This window comes from Clarias gariepinus, chromosome 18 (genome assembly GCF_024256425.1).
Source record: "Clarias gariepinus isolate MV-2021 ecotype Netherlands chromosome 18, CGAR_prim_01v2, whole genome shotgun sequence".
Lineage (NCBI taxonomy): Eukaryota > Metazoa > Chordata > Actinopteri > Siluriformes > Clariidae > Clarias > Clarias gariepinus.
The window spans coordinates 8,201,057-8,220,901 of record NC_071117.1 but is presented as its reverse complement, the minus strand read 5'-3'; the positions used below and the strand labels follow the sequence as shown (position 1 = coordinate 8,220,901).

General features: G+C 41.8%; 2 protein-coding genes across 2 annotated transcripts; one reads left to right on the top strand and one right to left on the bottom strand.

Annotated features, from left to right (window-relative positions):
• The first annotated feature begins 1,605 nt into the window (after window positions 1-1,605).
• On the top strand, window positions 1,606-14,918 carry aftpha (aftiphilin a). Its single transcript, XM_053476991.1, has 11 exons — window positions 1,606-1,941; window positions 5,080-5,990; window positions 6,186-6,902; window positions 7,283-7,437; window positions 7,710-7,836; window positions 8,960-9,016; window positions 9,127-9,249; window positions 11,240-11,300; window positions 12,029-12,112; window positions 12,314-12,437; window positions 12,746-14,918. The coding sequence occupies exons 2-11, from the start codon at window positions 5,118-5,120 to the stop codon at window positions 12,915-12,917; spliced, it is 2,493 nt and encodes an 830-aa protein (XP_053332966.1). The 5' UTR covers window positions 1,606-1,941; window positions 5,080-5,117; the 3' UTR covers window positions 12,918-14,918.
• Window positions 14,919-15,050: 132 nt separating this feature from the next.
• Window positions 15,051-19,215, bottom strand: sertad2a (SERTA domain containing 2a). Its single transcript, XM_053476990.1, has 2 exons — window positions 19,036-19,215; window positions 15,051-16,108 (listed from the first exon to the last, which is right to left on the bottom strand). The coding sequence occupies exon 2, from the start codon at window positions 16,095-16,097 to the stop codon at window positions 15,402-15,404; it is 696 nt and encodes a 231-aa protein (XP_053332965.1). The 5' UTR covers window positions 16,098-16,108; window positions 19,036-19,215; the 3' UTR covers window positions 15,051-15,401.
• Between the last annotated feature and the right edge of the window lie 630 nt (window positions 19,216-19,845).

Genomic DNA, 19,845 nt, shown 5'->3' with positions numbered 1-19,845 from the left:
TTATTATTGCATATTAATGTAGTCTTAAATAACTCTCAGTGCTTTCTGAAGTAATTTTTTGGCTTTCATTCTTTTTTTGCCAAATTTTTTGCTCTCATGATCAGTCTACTCCCTGTACTTGTGCAGTTTCAGATTAATGTTTTTTGTTCGTTAAGTCACACAGTTGAATCATTCGAGCATAAAAATATTCTAACTTAAGCGATGAACCAGTGAGAAACAGGTGCAGATGGTGACAGATGATCAGGTCGGGGATTAGTGTACTGCTGATGCTGAATCCTGAGTGGTTTTACTTTTGTAAGTTGTTCTGGATAAAAGCCAAACACCTAAATGTAAATGTAAATGAGTTAGCTGCTGAGGTTCTTATATAAACAACGTTTAAATTGTATTTTTAGGCACTTTGCAGCCTGTCACAGTAAAACACTTGTTTCCTATTTTTCAATTTCATATTTCATTCCATTGATTTAGTTATATCATTCCCATGCCTTTGGTATTTCATTCCTTTGTCGTATTTATCTAATTAACATGCCTTATTTGTCTCATTCTACTGCCTTAGTTATCTCATTCTCATAGTTTAGTTATCTCATTCTCATGGCATATTTATCTTCTTCTCCTGCATTAGTTATCTCATTCCCATGCCTTGGTTATTATTATTATTTTGATAGTTATCTCATTCTCATGGCTTAGTTATTTCATTACCATTTTCATAGTTATCTCATACTCATGGCTTAGTTATTTCATTATCATTTTCATAGTTCTCTCATTTTCATGGCTTTGTTATTTCATTACCATTTTCATAGTTATCTCATTGCTATGCCTAGTTATTTCATTACCATTTTCATAGTTATCTCATTTTCATGGCTTTGTTATTTCATTACCATTTTCATAGTTATCTCATTGCCATGCCTAGTTATTTCATTAACATTTTTATAGTTATCTCATTTTCATAGTTATCTCATTGCCATGCCTAGTTATTTCATTACCATTTTCATAGTTATCTCATTTTCATGGCTTTGTTATTTTATTACCATTTTCATAGTTATCTCATTGCCATGCCTTAGTTATTTCATTACCATTTTCATAGTTTTCTTATTCTCATTTACATTACAATTTACATAGTTATCTCATTCTCATGGCTTAGTTATTTTATTTCCATTCCTTAGTTATTTCATTTTAATTCCATCCTTTAATTCTCAATTTACCTCTAATTTCCTATGCCTTATTTATCTCATTCCAATGCCTTGCCTCATCCCCATGCTTTAATTCGTACTTACGTCATTCACAGACCTTAATTATTCAATTATCATACCACAACGGATTGTCTATTCACCTGTCTTACTACGTCATCGCTGTAACTAAAATTATCTCGTTCTTACTTCTACCACACATGACTTTAATAAAGATATTAAGGGATGTAGAGAAAAATTCTTACAATAACACCAACAACATTAATAATAACAACAACAACAATAATAATAATAATAATAATAATGCACTTATTTCCAAGTCTGATAAAGAAAGTTTAATTCGCCGTGCGCGCTCACCTGGCCGTAGTGCGCATGCGCAGGAGGACGTGCGCTTCCCCAAACACTTCCTGGTGCGCGCGGTGCTAGCCGTGGTGGTTCATCATCCCTCAGACTTCCCGTTTCAGGGCTGCTCTCCGGAACAAGAAGTGTGTGTGTGTGTGTGTGTGTACAGCACAGGCGCCGCGGACACCTCAACACACATCATATATCACAGCCGATACTTCTGTATAACTGCGTGTAATCATTCTAGGAGAGAGAGAGAGAGAGAGAGAGAGAGAGCGCTAGCTTAGCTAACGCTAACCTAATCGACCGGCTGTGTCTCAAATCACTTGTACTTTTTAGACAATGACGGGGATTTAACTTTTTTTCTTTTTAATCCTGGAACATGGGAGTGTGGTGTGGCGAAAGGACCCATAAGGTACGTGGATGTCTGGTCTGTTTCCTCACTGTTGTTTCTCAAGCTGCCTGAGAGCCTGCTAATGTTTGTGAGTTAGCATTGGACAGGGTTAGCATTAGCCTGGAGATCTGGGGAGATGAAAATAAACCGAGCATGATTATGTAAGGACATCTTTTAGTCAAGGACAACTGAAACTGTCTTGTTGTTTCCACCAGTCGCTCTGTTTATTGTTTGTTTACTCTTTATCCATACGTTACTACTGAAGCGTCATGCTAAACTAGGCTAATCCTGTTGAACTAACTGGGTTGGGCCCTTTAGCAAACACAGCCAGGTCCTAAATCTAATCCAAACAACACGCGCCTACCGGAAGTCATCTTTCATTTGTTTATTTATTTGTTAATCATTTTGTTTGCATCAGTTTTCCAAGAAGTTTCCCCACAACAGGGAGGAACTTCTGATGGAGTTTTGCCCCACAGAGCTGCTGTGATTGGACAGGTGGTGTTGATTAGTTCTCTAAAACAGCACGCTTCCGCTTCCACGGTTTCTATAGTAACACGTATTCGTTCGGGTGTGCTGTTAAGCGCTCGAGCGTGTAGTCACGAGTACGTCCTTGAAAGATAAGGGAGAACGTCACGCGCTCGCTTCTGATTGGCTGCACGCCGCGTGTCTGATTAGACAGACAGATGACGTCATGTTCCATCCACTTCTTATATTATGTTAATGTTCTGGTGTGTTTTGGGGATAAAATGGGCGGGGTGGGGGGCAGGGTACAGAAAAGGTTATGATCACATCCTCATTTCTGTTTGAAGATTACATCCTCATTTCTGATTAGATAGTGAGCTCTGATGTCGAATACATCAGGGACAGCCCCCCCATTTAGCTGCTCCTTTCTCATTGGACACCAGGCTCTGTATTAGAATCAGAATCAAGCATTTGATGTTACTACATCTTTAAAAAACTGGCCATTTTAGATTTTTAAAATAAAAACACTACGTAGTTCAGGCTGTAAGAGGAAAATAATCCACCTGTGGGTCGTGCGATTGACCGAAACTCTAAAGTTAATTATTTCTCCATTACAGCACATCATTCACACAGTTTGTCAACTATTACAACCAGCCTGCTTTTTCACTCGTGTATAGTAACGTCTATTCTTGCTGAACGTCCAAGCTTGTAGCGTCGAGTTCATCACCCGTCCGTATCAAGACATGACCAGGTAGTATATACAAGGTGCCGTATAGGCCATACAAACATTACCCATGCTTATTTATTAAAGGATGAAGAAGCCCTAAAATGTCAGCGCTGCAGAACTATCCTAGCCATGAAACACTTTTGGACTGCCCAAGTTTTAACACCATAAGAAAACAAAATCTACCGGAACAAGATATAAAAAACATATTCTGCAAGGCAAAACCAGAAAACCTCTGACAATTTCTGTCTAAAGTACACGTAAAGAACCAAATGTTAAACCTTGTTCTTCTGACCAAGACCATGCTATTATGTGATCTATTATTATTATATCCTTTTAACTTTCTCACTACTCTCTTAATTACTTACATTTTCATAACATAATAAATCAGCTTAATATTTGATGTGAATCTTGCCATGAAATAGCCTGAGAAGCTGATATGGCAATAAATCCAAATACAAACAAATACAAACAAAACAGTCAAGTTCCTGTTCATGCTGTAAACCTTCAGAATCTCATGAAACTAATACGCAGCTTGTCGAACCACAAAGTATCCCAAATAACCACACAAGTTTTTTTTTAAAATTTTTTCCTTCTCCCAGTGAATGGGCTGTTACTAGGCAGCGTCCCTATTTAACCCTGTCATTTTCTTTCTCTGGAGTATGGAGGGACACACTGTAGAGACGTGAATGTACTTCGTATAAACCTCAGGTGTGAAATATACTCGCGGTGGTAACTGGCGGATCGGGCTGGCTTTACCCGCCAGCACTAAAGTGGTCTACTGCATACAACAAACAACAAATACATATGTGATATTTAACAGAATATTTTGATTTATTTATTGATATCCCTATTCATTTTACATTTCAGAGATCCGACCTACTAATCCTCTTCTCCATCTGCCCATATAGTAGTTAAAGAGTAAGACGAAGTAAAAAAAAACATAAAGAAATAAACACTTTTTAAGTAAAAAGATGGCAGTGTTTGTCAGAACATGTAGCCCTTAAACACCAGAGCATTTCTAGCCGTTTTTTGCATTACTGCTTAATAGTAAAAAACAAAACAAAAAGGCAGCTGCCATGCGCTGAAACCAGCTTTCAGTAGACCGCTTTCACGGTAGTGGTATAAACAGGAGCGGGAGCACGAAAGGGGACTGTCCGCCACTAGTTAATCAATTCTCCTAGATATAGATTTAAAAAAAAAAAAGGGTGAGCAAATGTACTCGAGTGGCCCACTTGAGTGTACTCTGTGTACGCTATACCTCTAACTACTGTCAGAGCTGCTGTTCTAGAGAATCAATCAACGTCGTACACAAGTCTTTTCTTTGTTTTGTTAAAGCTCTAACCCTTGGTGTGAAAACTCCTGCACTCTTCCCAGCTCAAGGTCACCTGGTTGAAGTGAGCCGCTGGTGGTTTCTTTGTTCCGCCCGCCTGCTTTAGAATAAATTCATGCTGTTGACACGGTGGTTACAAAAGGAGTTCCTTGTTTTATTTGTCTTGGCTTTGTGCTCACCTTTCCCGTGTACAATCACTCAGAGTTGTGCTTTTCCCCCTTGGTCAAACCGTTCTCTAAGTTTTTTTTTTCTTCCCTCTTTCCGCTTTCCAGACTCCAGGCTTTCACCCGTAATTACCGTCGATCTGAGAGCGCAGTCCTTCTTTCTGCGCTCTGTGAAAGATCCTGGTGATTTAATTTAAGCTCGAGAACAAGGCGGGAGTTGATAAATAGACTTGCTGCGGAACAACACTCTGGTGTCAGTGGGACTTCCTCATGAGACGAATCGGAGTTAAACCGAATGCTGTTGCTGAGTGGAATAGCGCTCGGCATCTGAGCCAGAACATAACTATTTGACCCAATGTGTCTCCCTCTCTCTTTAACCATATACAGAGCAGGCATAATTGTTTAAACAGACCTGACTTGATTTATTTGTGTCACTACGTTGGTCTTGATTAACCAGTCGGTGCATCTTTTCCTAGGTGTAAAGTCTCGGCTGCCCAAACGCTGTGGAGACGCCATGGAGCCAGACGTCCTCCACATGTACTCGTCCTCTCCCCCGCCTTTGGAAGACGGCGCCGACGAGGACGACGACGAGTTCAGCGACTTCTCCGGCGTCCCCAACAGCGTCAGCTTCTCTGAATTCGAGACGCCCACCACATTCAACCAGCTGCAGGCACTGAATGCGACGTCGCCGCCGGAGTTGATCGGTAACGGCCGGGTCGTCGCGCTGAACAGACCAGTAATGGCGAACGGAAGCCAGGGCGACGTCCCTGCTTGTAGGACTGTTAGTGTGGAGGAACTGAAAAAGGTCGCGGAGCGTCCTCGTGGGCCTTACACAAACTTTTCAGATTTTCCGGGAAATACCAGGACTGGTTGCGATGCCGTGGACTGCAATGGAGGGGGCAGCGAAGTTCTCACGAATGGCTTCGCAAATTTTGACACAGAGGGAACTCCTCCCTTACGGCGTATACACAGGGAAACGGGGTCCTCGGGGGGTCGGCTCGATGACGCGACCCCCAGCGACATCGATGAGGACTTTGCAGATTTTGCTGCTTTTTCAAATGCTGACGTTCCCGGTCACATCGACGGCGATGCAAACTGGGAGAATTCAAACCACGACGCGAGACTAGCACAAGACAACCAACCACAAAGCGAGGAAAATCACAAAGCTAGCTTAGCTGGCGGAGCGGTGGACAATGACAAGGACGATTGTGTTACAGGGTTTACCTTGTGTGCAAAGGCTACAGATCACCTTAGCAACGGGGACAGGGGTTTCCATGCGGAACCAATAGATCGACACAATGACCGCGCAAATCAGGACTCGAATACTACAGAGTTTGTTAGCACAGAGCGGATATCACAGAAGGGCGTCACCCAGGACGCCTTGGAGGTCAAGGAAAAGACGGATAACAGGGTGTCGCCCGTCTCCGTGGACGAGCGAGGTAGCAGTGGCGAGCCGACGGAGGAGAAGGGGTCCGGGAACGACACAGAAACAGAGACCGAAACGGAGACCTCTTTCGGTCGACCGCTGTCCACGGAGGCGCTGGAGGAATTTGGGGATTTTTTCACCCAGGACGCCTTGGAGGTCAAGGAAAAGACGGATAACAGGGTGTCACCCGTCTCCGTGGACGAGCGAGGTAGCAGTGGCGAGCCGACGGAGGAGAAGGGGTCCGGGAACGACACAGAAACAGAGACCGAAACGGAGACCTCTTTCGGTCGACCGCTGTCCACGGAGGCGCTGGAGGAATTTGGGGATTTTAGCACGACGGGTTCGGTACCTTCGCCTCCGCTCCAGGAGGAGACCACCACTCCTGCTGACCACAGCCAGCTGGTCGAGGACGACGACGAGGACTTTGGAGATTTTGGCGACTTTGGGGATGCGAGCTCTTTTGGAGGCGCTGGCTTCGCTGATTTCGACCAGCAGGGGGCGGCACCGCGCTCTGCACCTGCGCAGCCCGTCAATGCTGACATGGCGTGCGCCGACGAGGACGAGTTCGGGGACTTCGATACGCACGGGCGACCGGAAGGGGATCGGGAGAGGACGGAGGGCGCGGGGTTTCCGGGGAGCGACAGTTTTGCGGACTTTACTTCTGCACCTGTCGGTGGAGCTGCAGACGATGGCGGTGGATGGCAGGCGTTCGGCGAGTCGAACGAGGAAGCGGGGGAATCGTGGGCAGCATTCGGTCAGGACCAGGGCAAGACCTTCGAGGATGAGAACGACAACCACTGGCACGAAAGCCGAGCTGTTCCAGCTGCGCCCCCTACTGACGGTGATGAAGAGCGCAGGAAAGACCGCGTTACGGTATGTTTCATTGAATTCTTTTATATCCTGTTTATAAAATTACCTTTTTATTTTTTTGAAGTGATGAAAAGAACTGGGCTCAGGATCTCTAACACAGCCAGTAGTAGGTCAATTTTTTATTTTTTTGCTTCGAGGAATGTGCCCAGACAGGATTATCTACTTGCTCAGCATTGCACTGTGGTCGAGCGGAAACGAACCTTGCAGGCTTTTCCCAAACATCGACATGGTGTAGATATTACCATGTGACATCACCAAGTGCCAAGATTTTTAATAGTGAAGAAGTATTAATATTGAATATAGTATTAAGACCACCATATTTTAGGTTTTTTTTGTCTTTCTTGAAAAAAAATTTCTCATCTCTGTTTTTCCTTTCCATTCAGGAATCTCTTGTCAGCCGGTTAGAGAAGCTGTTCGTGGCCAGTTTTATTGAGATCTCCTTGCCTCGCGTAGAAGAGGACGTTCCCCCTCTTAAAGCCTTCCTAGAGCCGTGTGAAGGATCAGAAAAAAATGTGAAGCAGCCAGCGCCAGTCAGCGGGTACATACACCACCACAACACGCTACACTGTCTCCAGCAGGTGGCAGGTTCTGGGGTTTCCATCTTGAGCTCGGATGTGGAATCCTGAGCCGAACCACATCATTAGCAAATGTTTTTTTTTTTAACTAAAAACAGCTGCGGAGAACATATTATACTGTTTAAAGTTAAAGCCTTTATTCAACACTGTGTTGCCATGGTGATGGAAATTTAGTGCTATACTTAATTTCTCTCTCTCTCTCTCTCTCTTCTCTTTTTGTGTGTGTCACATGTAGAGGGGTGCAGGGTGTGTGGCTGCAGCTGCAGGACATCCACAACGCCTTTGGTCTGAGGTACCAGTGGGGCGGATCACACAGTAACAAAGCTCTCCTCTGCTCGCTCGGCATCGACACGCGGAACATCGTGAGTCATCACACGGCGCTAGTGTGTTTAGCCGCTCAAGGGAAGGTTCCCCTAAACCTTAGCAAAATCATGTGTATGTAAAGACTCCAGTAAACTCGAGCAGAATTTCTTCTCCGTGTGTGTGGGCGGAGCCAAACATGGTTAAGCTTGTGAAACCTTTGATTTCGCCAATGATGAGACTAACACACGGGGGTCCGAAAGTTTTGATGATGCAAATATAAATTTTCACACAGTCTGCTGCTTCAGTGTTTTTTAGTTTTTAAATCTTTGTGTCAGATGTTACTCTGAAATACTGTAGTATATAGTATAATATATAAAGTATATAATAATATAAAGTAAATAATAATATAAAGTATAATCACAAGCGTTTCATAAAAGTCAGAGGAGTTTATTGGCGATTATATTAAGTGTCAATATTAGCAGTGTTGATCTTTCTTTTTTAAGACCTCTCGCAGGCTGTCAATCAACTTCTGGGCCACATCCTGACTGATTCTTGCATAATCAGATGCCTTTCAGAATTTGTTGTTTTTGTTTCTCCACCCGCCTCTTGAGGATCGACACAAATTCCCAATCAGATTAATTATGTTTTTGTACCATTCTTTTATTCATGGTTGTGTTCTGACCCACTCCTGGTCTATATATAAGTAAGAGTTCTTAACAGAAACTGATTTCCCAAGTGAGTACTTGCTTGATTTTCTTGAGAAAATAAACACTGACTCACTGTGTGGGAGATGAGTTGATGAGAAAACGCTGACTTAGCAAGAGAAACCGTATTTCAGGAGGAAACATTGAGTTAATGAGGAAATGCTGACTTAATGATGAGTGAACCCTGATTTAATAAGGAATGCTAAGTTTGTGAACGAACCCTGATTTCACGACGCGACGGTGACGCTAACTAATGAATCCTCACAGGAGAAGCTGGTGTTTGTAATGAACGTAACTACAGCGTGACTCTCTCTGATTTTGTCCTTGGTCCCTTGAGCATCACTGCAGACCATGCGTCAGTTTAGTGTGTTTGTTAGAATATTAGGCCACACCCACTCAGTTTTATTGTTTTCTATTTTTACCTTTGACTAATAGTTGTTTAATTTACCACTGTCTGTCTCTGTTCTCTCCCTCTCAGCTGTTCACAGGTCAGAAGAAGCAACCTGTTATCGTGCCCATGTACGCTGCCAGTCTGGTATGAGAGAGGCTTTCTTCTTTTTTTTTTTATTCCTTCACAAAAAAAAAAGTTATTTTTTTCTGTTTCTGTCTCATATAAATGTTATTTCTCTCTCTCTCTCTTTGTAGGGAATGCTGGAACCCACTAAAGAGCCTGTGAAGCCCGTCTCTGCTGCTGAGATGATCGCCTCCATAGCTCAGTCTCCCTCTGTCGCCACGGAGATGAGCGCCTGCCCCACTGATGCAGCTCAGGTGTGTGCTTTACAGGACCCTAAGTGCTTTATCAGATTTAAAGCTTAGAGTCAAGTTTAATTCAACTCATATAGCACTTCTGACAGTGGACAAAGGTCCGGAGGGTAGAGGGGGTCTGGAGAGCGAGCGAGGGGGACAAAACGGGAGAGATTGCGATGTCACACAGACTAATTACTGATCATCTGATCATCGAAAGTTTACAGAAGCAGCCATTTTGGAAAACCAGAATCACTTCTGAAACACACACGCACACACACTTCAACGAGAAAGTATATATGCATACAAAGTCATGTTTGCATTACGTAATCACATCAGGAGGGAATTCAGCAGCACCTCTGCGTCCTGTCCTGCGTCCTGTCCTGCGTCCTGTCTTGCGTCCTGTCCTGCCTGAATGTCATCTACGTTATCCTACACATTGCTGCTAATTCAATTCGAATAGATAACACCTATTAAAGTGTGTATACATGTTTTGGGCTCCTCTGTATTCAATGTATTTAAAGTAGAGCTGTCTAATATTATAATTTTTTTATTATTTATTTATTTATTTATTATTGTTATTTTTTAACAAAAAAATCACATGACCAAGTTTGACCCTAAAGCCGTCCCAAAAAATCCAGTTACGTTACCTGGCTGTGTGTAATAACGGCACGTTTAACGTGGATAATAAGATGACTGAGAAAACATCACCAGGTGTCCTGAACTGCAAGTTTTATTATAAAAAAGCTTCTAGTTTAAAGTTTGGATAAGCTTGAGCTGTCTTCAAAGGGAATTATTATTATTTTTTTACTTTTTATTTTTAATCTATGTACGTGAGGTGTGGTGGTTAGCACTGTTGCCTTGCTCCTCCATGGTCCGGGTGTGATTCCCGGCCAGGCTCGATTCCTGTCTCTGTGTGCATGGAGTTTGCATGTTCTCCCCATGCTTGGTGGGTTTCCTCCTGGTACTTCGGTTTCCTCCCACAGTCCAAAGACATGTAGGTTAGGTTAATTGGTGTTCCCAAATTGCCCATAGTGTGTGAGTATGTGTGTGTGCCCTACCTGTCCAGGGTGTACCTCGCCTCGTGCCCTAAGTCTCCAGGGATAGACTCCAGGTCCCCGTGACCCTGAATACAGGATTAAGCGGTATAGAAGATGAGTGAGTGAGAGTACGTGAGGCAGTTAGCAGAGGCTATTTCTTCATTCCAACATTACACGTTTATGATATAAGTAAGTCTGAGTATTTTAGAATAGTGATTTATAGTAAATTCTCTCAGACTATGACTGTAATTAACTAGATTAAACTTTTTAATCAATTAATAGCACTAATTTAAGGTAAATACAAGTAGTCCCTGATTTACTAACATTCAACTTAGGAATTTTCACAGATACAAACAAACCTTTATCGAGTTGAGAACTAATCATGGAAGAAGCTCACGTGTTATTGTACAAAAAAATACAGTTCACCAGATACCAATATTTACAATTATATACAATATTCTCAGTGTGTAAGTGAATTTATAAAATCTCTAAAATCTGGTATATTGTATGTGTGTGTGTGTGTGTGTGTGGGAGAAATGAGTCGGCCTCACTGGTTTCAGCGAATCAGTTCGGGAGCTCGATAATAGAAAATGTCTGTCCTGTAAAGCTGTCCTGATGCTGAATAATTATGATTTCTGAAAATCCTCAACAAAACAGAGTTCACAGTCCAATACAGTGGAAGACAGCTCTGAGACCGATTGGTGTCCGGGATTCCCCTCAGGATTTAAGGGCGCGTCAAAGGCGTACAAGATTCACTTTATCGGACTTAAGAACAAATAACCTTAAAAAAACATTTAATAATAATTTTGCCATTTATGCCCCACTCCCCCCCCCAAAAAACCCTATTGTTAATGTTGTACTTTCTTTTATAAAACCCCCCTGATTGTCTGTTTCTCTCTTAACGCTCTCATACAGTAGATTAATTGATTGATTGACTGATTTTTCAACATTTTTTTTTTCCTCCTCTTTTGTAGGAGTCGCTTCCACCGGTGCAGTTCGACTGGAGTAGCAGTGGCCTTACAAACCCCCTGGATGGTACGTTACGTTCCAGAACATTTCACATAATAGTGATGATGTTAAACAGTAGACGGTGATTTTAGCCGTTTGTAGACCTTGTTCTCAGACTTCACGGTCCGTACTCCAAGCTCATAAGGTTTACTAATAACACTGATACTAATACTACTACTAATAATATTAATTAAAAAGCTCTCTCATAGAGTGTGAGAGAAATCTCTTTATACGGTCTGCTTTTATGTGTGTGTGTGATGTAAGAGACTAATTTGTCCTGATGATGATTACCCACAAACGAGGACGTGTAGGTTCAGAGGACACTACTGTAGACAGTCTTGACTTCTCCTAACCTTCTAACGTAGCAAAGCGTTAACCGACTAATTGACTAAAGTCACCTGAAACTGGAAATAAAAGGCGCTGTTGTGTCATAACATCTAACAGCCAATCAGGTGTTGGTTTGCAAATACAGACCATGAGGTAATGGTTTACCAGAGGTGGGGGCGTGTCTCACTCCTAACTTAAATAAAGACGTTTTGGGTGACTTCTGATGTTCTCGGCTGTTTGTTCGTTAATGTTAACAGTATTGTTTATTATTTTCCCCTTCATACTAACAACATGCTCGTGTGCGTGTCCCCTCTGTGTCCTCTATCTTTGTCTCTCTCACTCTGCTGCTGTCTTCCTCTGTGTCTGGTTCTCCTCTATTGCACGCTCTCGTCTTCCGTCTCTCTCTCTCTCTCGTCCACTTACCGAAGCGAGTGGAGGTTCGTCTCTGCTGAATCTGGACTTTTTCGGCCCGGTGGACGAGTCGCCTACGAGCTCCGCCACCTCCATACCAGGTCAGCAGAGGTCAAAGGTCACTGCTGGTTGTCGACAATAAAATGCCTGTTGCGTTTTATTTACTTATTTTTATTTCCCTCCTTTGTCTTGTCTGAGCATGCTTAGCATTAATGCTTAGCTCTACAGTAGCAGTACGGTCTATATCTGCGTTTAAAGCTGTGTGTGCTTGTGTGTGTGTGTGTGTGTGTGTGTGTGTGTAGGCGTGGACCCGGAGCTGTATGAGCTGACCCAGGCGAAGCTGGACGTGAGCGCAGGCGGGAGCAGAGTGGTGGACGCCTTCGCCCGCCTGATGTCCACCGTTGAGAAGACCAACACGTCCACCAGGTCTCTCTCACACACACAGACACATACTGCACTCTGCACTTATAGGGCTCAGACAGCAGGGGGCAGCACATACCACCTCTCTCTCTCTCTCTCTCTCTCGCTCTCTCTCTCTCGGACTTGTTAGAACGCACTGACACTGGAGACTCCTTCCAAAGACGAATGAGCTCTCACTATAGAAATAAATACATTTGGAGCGTCATTACTCTAAGAGTATATGCTGCTGTTATAGAAAATGAATCTTACAATTATTTAAAGGATAATGGTTTAATTAAGACGTGTCTAACAAGTGTGTGTGTGTGTGTTTGCAGGCGGGCGCAGACGCAGAAGGAGGAGAATCTGAGCGAGGAGGCCCGGCGCGTCATCTCCACCCTGCCTGATCTGTCCTTCATGCAGGCCAAAGTGCTGATGTTCCCCTCCACGCTCACTCCTCTCCCTCCGTCCTCCTGTCCCTCCACGTCTCCGTCTCCTGTCCCAGACTGATCTCTCTCTCTCTCTCTCTTTCTCTCTCTCTTTTTCTTCAGTCTTGAATTATTCTTTTTTTTTTTTTCTCAGTTTACTTTCGCTCCACTTGTTGGACTCGGTTTAGGTTTTTGTGAGCGCGAGGTGAGGTGATTATGGATGCACCCATCTTGTTAATGTCGGATTCGAACCTAGTCATGTGACACAGGCACTGTAGCTCACTCCAACTAGAGAGCGACCCGGCAACACGACTCACTATCACCCTGAATACAAACATATTCACTTTTTTTTTTTTTTTATCCAACAGATTCTAGAAATTTAGAACCCTGCACTTTGAAGTCTTTAATCACTGTAGCATTCTGACGCCTTTAATCCGACTCCGATCTCCATTAGTCTCTTTCACCCTCTCAAATGTCTACAGCAGTCCAGCAAACGACTCGCTGCTCACTTTCCAGATCTCTTTAAAGTTGTCGTCTCACACCCTTACGTTACGTTTTTAGCCCTCAGATACGGTGGCACTTCTGACAAAAATCTACAAAGACTTTAATCACTTTTTTTTTCTTCTTTTTCTTCATTACAATCATACGTGTAAAGATCAACAGATTGATCTCATTGTCGCATTCGCGTCCTGATTTTCTGTAAGATAAATAAACGGAACATCAGTCGAGTTCTCGATCACACGGCGATCGGTGCATCCCTAAGCGCTCGTCCTGAGATAGATAGATAGATCTTCAGCGTGTATATAATCAGGGATAAGACTACTTTTTCTTTTTCCATTTTAGGTTACGTTTATGGTTAGTTCAGTATGATTCCAGCTGTGTGTTTGTATGTCTCAGCGTGTGTGTATGTGAGGTATGTAAGAAAAAAAAAAATAGTAAAAAAAAAAAAAAATCATTTTTGCTGACGAGACACTGGTTAAAAGTCCTTCAACGAAGGCAAATAGTGAAGTGAAATCAGTCTATATATAAATATAAATAAAAGAGGTAAATAAATAGACTTGAAACCATACTGCCTGCTAAATTCTGCTGGGTGAGTTTTGTTTTTATTTTTTATTAATGATGTGTTTAAAAGGCCTTAGATTTTAATTATTTTAGTTATAAAAATGCGTATTATAATTAATAATAATAATTATTATTTTTAATTATTATTATTATTATTATTAGGTTTCTACGTCGGGGCAACATTTGTTGGCTTTGATGTTGCGTTTCTTCTGTAATCAGCGCTTCATCCTCGTAGGAGACAATTTCTTAGAGTTTGTTTTTTATTCTATTATTATTTTTGCTGTCGTTATTATTGTTATTATTATTATTATTTTTCTTTTAAAAAATCTCTTAAAGGTGAAACCACTGTAATGTGACGCGTGTTAATGAAGGAATCATCGTGATCGACTTGAAGTACTTTAGCCAATAAGGGACCAATAAACCTAAAGAAAGTTGATGTTGATCTACAGAAAGTCTTTTACTTTTTTTTTCTTCGCCGGATGAGCATCAAGGGGGAAACGTCCGAGATTAACGCCTTTTTTTTTTTTTTTTTTTTTTATATAGCTGTTTTCCCTATCTTTCTATTCTTCTGAGTTTTTTTTCTTGTTTTGTTTTCCCCACGCTTGAGTGTTATTCTGTCTGTCTTTGTCCGTCTCTATGTCTCTCTGTGAGAAATTTTGCACATTGTAAAGCTGTAATGGAAGTACTACTATACTACTACTAAAAAAAAAAAAGAAAACCACGTTAGGTGACTGTGTACAGTAAGACTGTGGAAAAATGTACAAAAACCCGATTGTTACGGAGAAATTCCTATGGAAAAAAACAATCTTACTGATGATTTTGTGTGTGTGTGTGTGTGTATGGGGGGGATAAAAAAGAGCCCCGCCTTCCTTCCTTCCTTACGCCTACCCCTCCCCGTCCCCACCTTCCCTTCAGGTTGGAACGAGCATGCTCGGGCTCTTATGGACAAAAAAACAACAAAATCTTTAAGTGTGTAAATTTTCTTTTAGTGTACACAAGGAATTAAAATAATTTAAGAGAAGCTGTGTGTGTATGTGTGCGTCATGTCTCTGAGCCAGTTAAAACACCCTGAGATGACCATAATAATAATAATAATAATAATAATAATAATGATAATAATCCAGTTTGAAGAAAGAAAGAAAAAGAAACCACGTGTGTACAAAACCGTCACCTTTATTTTTTCTGAATCAGTAGCAAAATAGTGTACCTTCATATCTATAAGTGTCACATCTATTCAAAATAAAAATAGATCTGAGAAATCTCATATATTTTATTCATATATTACATCCCTGTACTGGCTGCCGTATAATAAATACGCGGGCAAATAAATATACAATCGTTTCCATGGCAACCGTGTCGGGTCACAACACTGCTGCAGTAAATACAATTTACCTTCCACTTTTTTTTTTAATCGACGTTCAACCCCCGGGAAAAATTCTTTTTAAAAGAAATTATAATTTAAACATTTTTAGTCCTTTTTTTTGTAAAAAATAAAGTTTTGTCCTCATGATCCGACCAGCACCTCCATGATGTGCTCAAGTTCGTTCAGGTCCGTCTTGAACGGCTGGTTCGTCAGGCTCCTCACGAGGTCGTCTGTCACCATGGAGACGACCTTCGACTGCGAGGCAGGGCTGGGGGTCAGGTTCAGAGCGCAAGGGTTGAACTCGCACAGGAAGTTGTCCAAGTCCGAGAAGAGGAAGTCGTCCAGCGAGAGGTCGGGGAGGAACCCCGGGCAGGGCGACGAGAACGACTCGAGGCAGACGGAATGCGCAGGTGCGTCCCTGCCGAGTCTGTCCATTTCCAGCTCCGAAGTCGAGATTCCCGTCGGGTCGATGTCTGCTAACGAGGACTCTGGGTCTCCGTCCTGCTCGAGAACCCATGCCGGGGTCAGACTGACCTCCAGCGCCTGATGCTGCGGATATTTCACCCCCGTGTCCTCCTCCTCCTCTGGAGGGCTGAGGCGCGGCACCCCCTGGTGGCTGATTTCCTCCTGGATGAGGCGGAGCGTGTTGGTTATGAGGACACGGCGGCCCAGGGAAGGGACGTGGCAGAGCTTCTGAAGCGAGAGCTGCAGGACCGTCTGCCTCTGCCGCGAGTACGCCGTGGAAGACTCCAACCATATGGCCGCCATCTTGGGCTGCGTCTCGGGCTCGTCCTCGTCCTCCGGCTCCAGCGTTCGTTTCAGACCCGTGCACGACATGTGGCAGGTATCTGTCGGGAAGAAGAGGAGGAGACACAAACGTTCATGAGAGTTTGAAAGCTTTGTGTTCTATCCTTCACCGTGGAACAATACGTAAAGTGTCAAAGGTGACTCCAGTCCCCACTTTACACCACTACAGGAGACTTAATACAACTTATTTGAAGGATCTACAGAATGTCTTAAAATGTTTAAAAACCCTGGATCGCTGATGTACTTAATCGACCCTCTAAGCGGTTATTAAGGGAACGGAAAAGGTTCACGATACACCGTTTTGCAGCGCTGTCCTGACTAACAACTCGACAATCCAGACCAAACTATGTGACCTAATTATAAACCTAAACAAAGTCGCTAATCCGGTTATTTACTGTCTTGGAAAGAAAAAAAAAAAGGGCATGGTGACGTTTATGGATTCTTCGAGTTCACCCAGGACAATGAACCGCAGTACACGCTGGAATTTACAGAGGATCCGATAAGAACTTAAACAGTCCAAAGTTATCTCAATTAAATTGAAATTAATTTTTTTTTTTTTTTTTTAATTATGGAGAAACCATAAACAAAAGATTCAAACCTTGTCTTACTCCCAGTGCATTCTGGGATGGCAGGTGTACTAGTTTAATATTCAGTAAAGACCAGAAATCGTCAAGTTCGGTCCTAGAGAGCCGCAATCCTGAAAAGCTGATCCAAGTCTTCAGGATTATTGACACTACAGGCAGGTGAGCTTTTTTTTTTCAGGGTTAGAGCTAAAATCTGCAGGACTGTGGCTCTCTAGCACAGAACCCTGACTTACACTGATACACACAGATTAGTTTATCACGTGACTGTGTGTGTAAAAAAACAAAAAATCCCTCGTGCTGTTTCAGTTTGAGCGCGGAACGTGACTTCCTGGAAGTGCTGCTTTATGGGAACCGTGCGCTTTACAGGAAAACACGACACTCTGTTCAGAGCATGACGTGTGTGTGTGTGTGTGTGTGAGGTGAAAGTGCTGAGTGATGATTTGGTGGTCACTTGTGAAAAATGAAAAGCGCAGTTAGAAATGGAAAAAAAATGAAAACTGTAAACTTGAAGCGATGGTTAGTGAGGTCTTTACTGGGGTTTTTGAAAACTTGTGAACTTTTAAGCATTTTTCTTTTTTTTTTTTTTTGGTTGACTTTAAAAGCGGTCGCATGTCAGCAGACGTGTCACGATTATAAGAATCACGAGTCAGTCTGAGTTTGACTCACTCACGCCCACAGGCGACCTTTCACAACTCGAAAAATAGTGTTTGGTAACTGAGCGGAAAACTAAAAGTGTGTTCATATAGTTTAAAACTACTAAAAACTACAATTACAAATAAAAAATGACACGGAATCAGGTTAAAGCTTTCGTTTCATCCCTGTACATTTAGAGGTTTAGAGTCCAATTGTAGCGTTTTTATTCTGGAATAATCTCACATCTCGTCTTATATATATTATTTCTAAAGATTTCAAAAGATTTTTTTCATTTATTTTCTCAATTTAAGCTGCTTTTGATTGGTCAATAGTGCTTGAAATTCTGTTTAAAAAAATAACAGCTGAAACCTTTTGGAAATAAAGCACAAGAACATTTATTTAATTTTGCTTTGTTAACGGAAATATCTCAGCGTACTTAACTATGTAAACCTTCCTAATAATGCGTTTAAAACAACCACACAAATCATGATGAGTCTCAGGGCGAGGAAGAACCGAGTGTCATTTCAGTAAAATGAAAGTGATAGTATGTTCTCGCAGCCTGTACACACACACTGCCTGGACATTTAAAGGTGTGTCTGCTTGTTTGTGTGTGTGTGCGCGCGCGCGCATGTTTTCCACTCTAAACAAACGCTTTAGAGTTTCATTTCTTGTCACCCAGGCATTAACATTTTCATCTCCTCAGAAAGATCTATATTTATAACATAAGATATATATATAAAAAAAGAAGAAATATATATATATTTTTGCTATTATGAGCATAGAATTATAAAACATTTGAACAACATTCTAAAACATTCTACTGTTGCCTAGGCAACACACCACGCCCCTTTCCAGGAACGTCTTCCCAACACCAGTGTGACTGAAGTTTAAAAATAAAAGTGTCTTCATTATTTTATGCTGTTTTATTTAAACCTTTATGAAAAGAGATGCGTTTTTCTTGGGCATCCCCATAAATTCCAAATCATTTTTCGAAAGCGAAAGAATAAAAAAAACAAAAATTCCAAAAGTTGAATGGTGCAGGACTCGACATTGCAAATGACATCATAAATAGAAACCAAACTTTTTAATGATATTTAACTGCCTTCTTCTTTTGTATGTTTTTGGACAGAATGTTATTTTAAAATAGTGCTTTAAAAAAAAAAAAAAAAAAAAAAGAATTTCAAGCTATAAAAAAAGGTTGTTGACTTTATAATATTAAGTCTGAGAAGTTAATATTATAAATGTTCAAAATGCTTGGTTTAATACAACCACAAAGTATATCAAAATATTATGCAATTGTTATAAAGAGAGTGTGTTAAAGTTGTTTTTTGTGCATTAAATGGCATTAAATATATATATATGAATTTATATTCTGTTATTAATATTACTATTAATAATAACTACAATTAAAAGTTCTTTATCTAAACAGTCAGGTGTTTTTTGGTAACACCAGCTTTGTCCAGCAGGGGCGCTGTGTTGCAGTTACAATCACTGACCGCAAGAGGCGCTCGCTGTTCTTCCTGATTAATGATCACCAACTTTAACAGCAGACGCTCAAAAACTTCCAACACATGACTGATCTCCAATCAGCCGAAAGTAGAAATATATCCAGGGAGAAATAACGATCCGGTATTGAGTGACAAGACGACGGGAATCCGTTTATTAGTCACGAGCCCTGAACTCTGCTCTACTTCTCATTTACAGCCTTTAAACTCTCTCTCTCTCACACACACACAAACACACACACTCACCTCATGCAGTTCCTCTGAGCGCAGTGTTAATGTCACCGCGGTGGAGTCATGGCGCAGCTCCGAGCCTGTAGACCCCCCCCGGTGGACAGTGCGCGCGCTCTCTCTCTCCGTTAGCGCTGCTGACCGACACACACGCGCACACACACACTGAGTCTCACTCAGACTCTCCACTGCTCTGGGTATACTGTGTGCGCGAGCGCCTCCTCTCTCTCTCTCTCACGCGCGACACCCACACAGTGACGTCACAGAGCGACTGACTCCGACCGTGAGGTGCGCGCGCTCACAGGCACGTACCCGCGAGCACGCGACTCATCCTGCGCGGTTACATACACATACAACGTAACAATAGAAAGAAAAAGGCACGAGAGAGTCATTTTACACGCGAGCGCAACTGATCAGTGTGAATCTGTAACAACTGATAGGGAGTGAAGGAATGTTCCAGAAATAGGAAGAATTCTAGAACCCAGAGCAGATCGACTAGAAATTGTTGTAAAGTTACAGAAATGTGATCATTCTAGAACATAAATCACTTAAAGAGAAATTATTTTAAAGTTTAAAACTTTAGAACCCAATTCACCTGACGATCAATGACCGTAAAGTTACAGAAACATGTGGATTCTAGAACCCAAAACAAATAAGTCCCAGAAATTTGAACATTCTAGAACTTTACTAGTAGTCCCTGTAGGTTTACAGAAATAAAAAAAAAATCTATAACTGTAAAAAAAAAAAAAAAAAATTGAGAATCCAAATCAATTGACTAACAGTGAGTGGCTGTAAAGTTAGAGAAATGACAAGGATGCTAGAATCCAA

What these genes read in the sequence shown, in the direction of transcription:
- aftpha (XM_053476991.1), top strand. Translation starts at nt 5,118, where the DNA reads ATGGAGCCAGACGTCCTCCACATGTACTCGTCCTCTCCCCCGCCTTTG. An exon ending in CCATGTACGCTGCCAGTCTG is followed by an intron (nt 9,017 to 9,126) that starts GTATGAGAGAGG and finishes CTCTCTTTGTAG; the next exon opens with GGAATGCTGGAACCCACTAA. An exon ending in GCCCCACTGATGCAGCTCAG is followed by an intron (nt 9,250 to 11,239) that starts GTGTGTGCTTTA and finishes CCTCTTTTGTAG; the next exon opens with GAGTCGCTTCCACCGGTGCA.
- sertad2a (XM_053476990.1), bottom strand. Translation starts at nt 16,097, where the DNA reads ATGTCGTGCACGGGTCTGAAACGAACGCTGGAGCCGGAGGACGAGGAC.